At 30.6% G+C, this 8,266-nt stretch overlaps 3 protein-coding genes across 5 annotated transcripts in view; 2 read left to right on the forward strand and 1 right to left on the reverse strand.

Annotated features, from left to right (window-relative positions):
- Window positions 1-8,266, forward strand: part of LOC119687631 — a 68,096-nt gene that overhangs the window by 28,272 nt on the left and 31,558 nt on the right. The gene's annotated exons all lie outside the window — the stretch shown is intronic.
- LOC119687200 (transcriptional activator HAP3-like) lies at window positions 4,296-7,370 on the reverse strand. The gene is made up of 4 exons (XM_038101453.1): window positions 7,367-7,370; window positions 5,842-6,155; window positions 5,707-5,776; window positions 4,296-5,201 (listed from the first exon to the last, which is right to left on the reverse strand). Exons 1-4 carry the CDS (start codon window positions 7,368-7,370, stop codon window positions 4,657-4,659), a joined length of 933 nt encoding a protein of 310 aa, XP_037957381.1. The 3' UTR covers window positions 4,296-4,656.
- LOC119687633 lies at window positions 7,518-8,260 on the forward strand. Its single transcript, XM_038102032.1, has 2 exons — window positions 7,518-7,664; window positions 7,727-8,260. Exons 1-2 carry the CDS (start codon window positions 7,647-7,649, stop codon window positions 8,177-8,179), a joined length of 471 nt encoding a protein of 156 aa, XP_037957960.1. The 5' UTR covers window positions 7,518-7,646; the 3' UTR covers window positions 8,180-8,260.

Below are 8,266 nucleotides of genomic sequence, written 5' to 3' on the forward strand. Positions count from 1 at the left end.
AATTATTTATTTATATATATATATATATCGGTAGGTAAACTAAGTCATTCGATCACTATATTATTTAAATTTGTTTATACAATGACAACTCTCATAACGGACACTCCTATTAAATGGATACCGCTTTTAAACACTATGCACTCTTATTCAATAGACACCGCTGTTCAACAGACAGTACTAATAAATGGAAACAGCTGTTAACCTCACGCCCCTGTTAAACAGACATACCTGTTAAAAAGGCCAAAAATTTTTCTAAAGCATGGTTTCTTATTGTTGAAAATGAAAAGATTGTACTCAGAAATATTTAATCATAACGACACAAATTGTTTTTGCATTTTTGCTGATTTTGGTGTTGATAGCTAGCACTTTTGCTCGGTGTGAGTGCAGCTTAAAGTGGTTTAGTTGTCTCATAAAAAATCAGGCGATGTGTTATTTAAACGATACGTTTATATTCTTGTTGTATTCTTTATATTTTTATTCTTGTTTAGTTAGGGACAGGGCTTCGAACCGGTTTCGAACCGAAAACCGAAAAAAAATCAATAATTTCGTCGGAGCGAAAACCGCAACCCAACCGATATATATTTTTTTGTTTTGAACCGGAACGGAAAGAATTTAGGTCCAGAACCGAACCGAAAGAAACCGTTATTTGTAACGAAGCGAAAACCGGAACTGAACCGATATATTTTTTTTTTGCACCGGAACGGAAAAAATTCAGGTCTTCGAACCGGAACCGAGCCGAAAAAAAACCGTTGCTTTTGTCGGAGCGAAACCCGAACCGATATATTTTTTTGTTTTTGAACCGGAATCGAAAAAACTCCGGTTCGAAGGCCTGCTTTAAATTTACGTCAACTAATTTAGTCTTTACCAGATACTTTCAGGTTTTCCGGTTTTGTAAGTCACCTCCCTTATTGAATAGAGTGTCCGTTTAAGATACTTTTCATTGTACAAAAAAAACATGAATAAAAAAATGTTAGTAGAAGGACAAATGCATATAATAGATATTAATTGTTATTGTACGTTTTTTTGAGTTTTGACTATGCAGTACTTATAGGCTTAATTAAACAAAATTATCCAAAAAATTAAAAAATAGCTTTGTATATCGGCGATATTGAATTAAAGCGCTGTTTTAGATTTTCAGATATTTTTGTACTCTTAAGCCTATAAACACTAAATAAATAATTATTATTTTTCGTTAAATAAAAAATATTTAAAAAAAAATTTATATATGAAAAAATATTGTAAAGAATTAATATCTAAATAAAAGTGTTAAAATGAAAATAAAATGAATATTAAAAATCAAAATCAATTTAAATTCATGACTGAAATAAAATCATATAACCATGAATACATAAAAATTTTGTTTTAAAGTTAAAAAAAAAACAAATATATCAGCATTATTAAAAATAAATACATGAAATAGTTTAAACTATTAGTTACATTATTTGTAATTTATCTTAGAATAACTTAATTTAGACTAATTATATTTGATTCAATTAGAGCTATTTAATCGATTACTACAATTTTACTTAAATTAAAAAGTTTGACCATAATTTAGGTAATAAAAATCATAAATGGTATTCACAATATCTAGTAATGAGCTTGGTAATCGATTAATATCGTAACAATTCAAAGTGCCAACAACAAAATACAAGTACCTGAAATGAATACTATTGTTACCGTTTTGCACTGTTACTATATTACTCGATTACCGAGTTTGTTACTCGAGATCGTGAATGCCACTATTGTAACGAGTACTAAAGCAATTTACACTACTTTTTTTTATTTGACTTTTTTTTTCATAATTTCTTTAATAATATTTTTTTAATATTAAGTTAAACTCTACCTTTAAAAGTATTATACATTTTTAGTTTAAAAACAGAGCAGAGAGAAAGTAATATAAAATTTGGCAATTTATTTTAATAAAAACTTACAAATATTGCACAGCTAAATGCGGTACGAGTAAAGATAATTCATTTTACTGCACACTTACAAATGAGTATTGGTAATATACAATTAATTACTATAATACTAGCATAATGTAGCTTGAAAACGGGAGAAGTGTAAAGTTTGTACAGAAAACCAATTCTGTTGACTAGGACGGATTAGACAGAATTTCTTTTTTTTATTATGCAAGCAACAGAAAATTAGACAATGATCTCAAAAATTGGTATTAAGAAGTATTGTACTAAGAACAAAAATGTCTTAGCCCTACTTTGAATGTATGCTAGTGAAATAATCACATGAATCCAATCCAACCATCCAACTAATCAAGAATTGCCCAATATCACATTAAACTCCCAAATCTAAGTTACACTAAGAAAATACACAATCGGGCCGATACTATATTATATCATAGAAATTTTTTCACAGTATTTCTAATCCAATATATATGATATAAATGAACAAAGTTATGTAATTCAGTAGAAATATACCAATTTTAGTATATTAAAATCTTATTTAATTATTATATATACGACAAATTCCTCTATAATGAAACGTAATGATAGACCCGCCGCCATCCTGCTTTCCTAAAGATCAGCCTGATTAATTCAACTTATACTCCGTTATATTTGGTAAATAAACCCTGGCTACTTATTCAGAGACCCCTTATAATAATTTCCAAACCATAATATATTTCATTACAGTATGTTTATATAAAATAATTTGTAATGTGATGTTTTTAGTCTTTACGATTCTAAAACTTATTGTTAGGCTTTAATTTAAAACGATTCAATAAAGACATATTGTTAAACAAAAAAAGAAAAAAAAATTATTTTAGTTTCGTTTGAAACTTTCAATTGGAAGGAGTAACCGAAATATGCGATGAAAAAGTAGAGGTCCTGACGTAAAGTGAAAAGATTATAGCTTTAAATGCCAACATAAAAGAGACCCTCCCTGAAGTAATGCAAAAGCAATTCTGAGGGAATACTACTTAGCTTAGTCCATGTACTACGTAATAGGTTTAGTAAAAAGAAATCCATTATTTTTGCATGAAATTAAACACTTATTTAACATAGAATGATATGTTTTAGGTCAAATATGCGCCCTTTGAAGATAATTTCATTATGCCTCTCGCATAGAAGGCCTCGGCCCTTACTTACTTAGTTGGCTTTTACAGACTTAAGTCCTTCTTAACCGCGTCGAGTAGCCTTCGCCAGACAGCCCGACTAGTTGCTTGCTGTCGCCAGTTGGTAGTACCGAGCGCCCCTCGATCCTTCCACTCTACCTCGTTTTCCACTTGCGGATACCGAACCAAACCTTTCTTTCACATACATCGAGCTTCTTTTTATATTAAGTGTTATTGAAATGATTTCAAACGGCTTTTTGTGGAATCTTTCAGTCATCCAGTGCGTCTGCCGGTGCATCTTTGACATCGAAATTACCGGAACAAAATCAGCGAAGCCAAAATTGCGCATAATTGACTATTACAGTTGATACTGGCAGGAACATAAACACTATTCTTATTGTCAGCTGCCGAGCTTGCGCCTGACGTTTTCGCCTTTATCAAAGAAAGCCAGCAAAATATGACATATTTTTTCGTACGAAACCTCATCTTTCTAACGCCATCTAGCGTTACCAGATCGGATTTCTTTTTACTACACCTAATATTAATAAGATAAGGCTTCAAGCACACCATTCCGACCATCTCTATATTGCAAAAAAAAAATACAATATTATTATTAAAGAGGATTTTCGAATAGTAGTGAACTACAACAACAAAAATCAATTTTATATTATTTTAATTAATTGAATTTTTGGCTGACCATACAGCTGTTTCGTGTATTGCCAAATATCCATTATCAGTGGTCTTAGAAATAAATTCTGTATTTAATTATTCGTATATAATTTTTTGAGACTGCAAATACCAGAAATCGAACTCGTGCCCTGCCAAATTTCAAGCTCAGAGTCAGTGCACCTTAACCAACTGACCCAAAGCCGTACTTGACTTTTATGTTTGCACATTTTTCTGGAGTTTTTGTTAATTTGCTGTAAAAGTTATATTAACAAATTTACTAGGTGTGTTTATATTAGAACGAAATCATAAATTAGCTGTAGAATAATTGAATTAATTAATTATATTCTTTTTAGTTTTAGTTGTTAAATTTCAATACTATTCTGTTTGTATTATTATTGTAATAATATTACAAATATTGTTAGAGGATATTAATATTAATATATTAACATTATTATATTACAATATTAATATTAATTGCAATAATATTACAATTAATATTACAATAGTATACAACACATTTTGCTAATAATACAATACTGTTATTTTTTCAAATTCTTAAGTATTGTAAAGATATTTACCAGAAATCAAAGCATTTTTTCTGTTGTTTGTATATGCATTACAAACTTCTCTACTCCCTTGTCTAAGTAACTACTACTGCAGTCATTTGTTACAATCTCCTGACTATTTGCATTAAAGCTTCAATGGTGCACCCTTAAAACAGTTACCTCAACCGAAATCTTATAAAAAGACTCAATTAACAAACTATATACGTTGAAAAAAAATTAACTAAAATATATCTACAAACAATAAGTTATAATATACATACAGTTCCCACTAATATAAAACTGTTATTTATAACAATAAATATTACTTTTATAAATAAATCTAAATACTTTAACTTGCACAATTGTTGAGTTCCTCTAAATATGCATGAAATTGTTGCTAGTATTTGACAGCAGCTGCTGTTGCTGTTGCTGCTGCTGCTGTGTTTGTTGCTGGTGTGTTGGGATAATATGAGTTGGTATATTGTCAGCATCAAAGAATACCATATGTGTTTCTGGTGTCAGCAACTCGGCATTAACAGCAGTTGCCACATCGTTATTCAATGTTGTCAAATGGGACATTTGCGGACGTGTTGAGAGTCTTGCAGAGCGACGTAACGTCATGGCTGCATTGTCCACACTGTTCGTTGTTGGACCAGCGACGGTCATTGTTGTCGTTGGCGTTATGGTTATGCTTTGAGTTTGTGTAACTTGAATAGTCGTTCCACTACTGTGCATATGTTGTGGATTATAACTGGTGGAGCTCGTTGCGCATGCTTGCATGCTGGTTACATGGCTGTCAGTTATAGCCGCTGCATTGCTGGTTACTGTTGGTAATGTTGTATAAACAACTCCACTAACGGTTTGACTGCTGTCGTTGTTGGTATTATTGTTGTTGTTGTTATTGTTGCTTCCATTCGTTGCTGTAGAAATTAGGGGGATTGGAGTTTTTTTTTTCGTTTAATTTACAACTTTTTAAGCAAATAATTTATAAAATTTTGTTGTTGCCTAATTTGAATTAAAAGTTTAAAAATCAGAAAGTTGTAAAAGAAAACTAAATAAATAATTTATATATTAAAATGAAATAATAATAAATTGTGTTGGTTTTGGGTTTCGGTTTCGGTTTGGGTTTGGGCTTGGGCTTGGGTTGAGTTTGATTATGAGTGACGTTGTTGTTGATGTAGGTTTGCTTATTAGAAATGTCTAATATTTAGTGCTTGAAATGTTGCTGGATCACTGATTTTGGATATGTTAATATTATTTTTGTGTTGTGCGTTATTTGTGAGTGTTATTACTTCAATTTACGACTGTTGTTTTAATTGCTGTTATATACATAAATAAATGTGCACAAATATATATGTTTGTATAGGGTTGGAGTTATTTAAAGAAAAAATTTTGTCTTGTGAACAACATATTTTCAGGGCTTACGAATCTCACTCGAGGAATCATCTTGAAGTATAGTTTCATTGTGATATAGGTTACGATCCGATTTCGTTGACTGTAAAATAAAAGATTGTTCAACTCAAATTGTTTATTTAAAATATATAATATATAATATTTTACCTCTCGAAATTTGTGCAAGTATTCCGATAACGGAGTAACATAATTATCAAATCCTAGATTGGCAAATGCATACAATAAATCATCTCCATTCACAGTTTTCCGATTCTCTGCTATACTTCGTTCAATAGCCTCTGATGTTATAAATGAAATAAATTCCGAAACACATTCTTGTATGCATTCACGGGCGTCTTTCGCAATTTTACCATTTTCTGGTACCGGAACTTTCATTATTTTTATTATATTACATATAGGCAGAAAACGATCCTGCTCCCTTAACATAAAACTTGAGCCACTCTGTTTGTTGTCAGAATCATCTAGAATTAAAAAGTTTTTTTACTTTTAATTTTACGAATAATAATAAATGATCGCGGTGATCAGATCTTAAGTATTATAACGAGACTAAGTTAGTTAGTTGTGGTGAAGGGAGAGCTCAATCCTCCTCAATTAACTAAGAAAGCCGTTTTGAATCCATAAAAACCTTGTAATAGTGGGTAGTAGATAGAAGATTCAACTAAAAGCAGCCAGAGACATTTATAAAGGCAAGAATCGAGTCAATGCTAAAGACAAAAATTTAGAAATCTATGACCCAACACAAAGTTCATTTACTCTAGGTTTTCGGTCGTTGTGATATTTTCGACAATTGCAAGCCAGACGAGCTGGTCAGACGGTGTGGTTCACGTTATCACTCGTAAAATATAAAAAATCTGGCAATATCGTTAACATCACGCAAATTTTTGTTAAATTCTTTCTGTGCTGAACTATTTGGTTTTAGGTGATCGTTTTGCCAAAAACTCGAGAATATACTGTAAATATTCCCTTATAATATTTTGTAATATATTTTTGATTTCGATTAATAATAAAATTCTACATAAAACTCAAAAATTTCAGGAAAATATTGTCATTAGAAGTACTTTTAAAAAATTTATTTATCCTTCACATCACACCAAACACATACACACGATTTTTCATTAAAAAAAAAAAAGAGGAATATGTCTCATAAATTTTTCTTTTTTAGTTTTGATTTAGATTAACAAATAAATTTTATTAAAAAAATAATTATTTTCAGTGAGGCACTGCTTTTAGAAATAATTAAAAAAAATAAATTTATCAGGTGTCCTACACGTCACTCATACGCACCACAACTCCATTAAATCAATGATGATGACGTTAAAGGTATCCGAATTGTAAAAGAATGGCCCATAGAGAATTTGCCCATTATAAAATAATAACTGCGGTTGTAGTTCAGTAAGAACGAATCAACTTAGGTGCAATTAGAGAAACATTCTGAACAGCTACTTACTGTAACTAAATCAATATGTTATTATCTCTCACACTAACTATTGAATTTTGTTTGCATATTTTAAAGGCTGGAATATTAAAAAAGATTTCCACAAAAGGATTTGTAAATTTCGAAACAGTTTCGATGACATAGCGATTTTAACTAGCATCTCAGCTTTACCAACTGAGACAACTCAGAACTTTGAATGTGTGTAATCGAAACCACTATTCAAGCTAATGGACATACACATTATCATAACTTCTACTCAACCAATTTTTACAAAATTGGACACAAAATTTTTAGATCTAGTATTCAAATCTTATAATCTTAAAACATATAATTCAAATATAAATATAATAATAAATATATTAAATATATTTTGACTCAATTTAAAGGTACTGTTTTTTTTACAATACAATTAAAAACCGTACATAAAAATTTTAAATTACTGGAAGCACTTTTGGCCAATTTTTGCAGAAACAACAATTTCCTTTATAAAATTATAAAGGATTTTGTTATATTACAAATGATGGACAATAGACGCGTAATATACCTAAGTTTAAAATTTTATATGCAAAGATTATTAATATGTCATGTATTTCGCAGTTCACAGATGGCGGTGACGTGGATGCCTCTCATATAAATGTAAGAAGACAACCGAATTATTACTATTTGCCAATAGTTGGAGGACGATTTGCCCTCTTCATGTATACGGACGCTGTAATCAAGGTGCAAACAGCATTGGAAGAAAAAATTCGTTTACATCATATACGACTGAGACGCCAAATGCAAATTCCGGACGACGCTTTTGAGCTACTTAATGATTTTAGGGAGATGGACAATCCAAATGCATTCGTTCCATGGGTATTTAAACAGGACTATAGCATAAATAATCGCGTTAAGCAGTTACAGTTTCAAAGGCGTCTTGACTTTTTCGTCAAGAAGTATTACACAGAGAGCTGCGCTGAGCTGAAGCAGATAATTAATTATAGAAAAAAATGTAGCTATTTGACAGTGACATTATTGACCATTATCTGTCTAATTTGGTATATGCTTTGATTGTAGTCCTCACAACAATAACGTGCTGACTACAATATTTACCTTCTTCTATAGTAAGGATTCGTTTCAGATCATCATAAACCATCT

This window comes from Teleopsis dalmanni, chromosome X, assembly GCF_002237135.1.
Source record: "Teleopsis dalmanni isolate 2A chromosome X, ASM223713v2, whole genome shotgun sequence".
Lineage (NCBI taxonomy): Eukaryota > Metazoa > Arthropoda > Insecta > Diptera > Diopsidae > Teleopsis > Teleopsis dalmanni.

Bases quoted from the DNA above. Each gene is read 5' to 3' on its own strand.
- LOC119687200 (XM_038101453.1), bottom strand. The intron at 5,777-5,841 runs GTAAAATATTAT...TTTATTTTACAG, and splicing joins ACTTGCACAAATTTCGAGAG to TCAACGAAATCGGATCGTAA. The intron at 5,202-5,706 runs GTAAGCCCTGAA...TAATTTCTACAG, and splicing joins TGATTCCTCGAGTGAGATTC to CAACGAATGGAAGCAACAAT.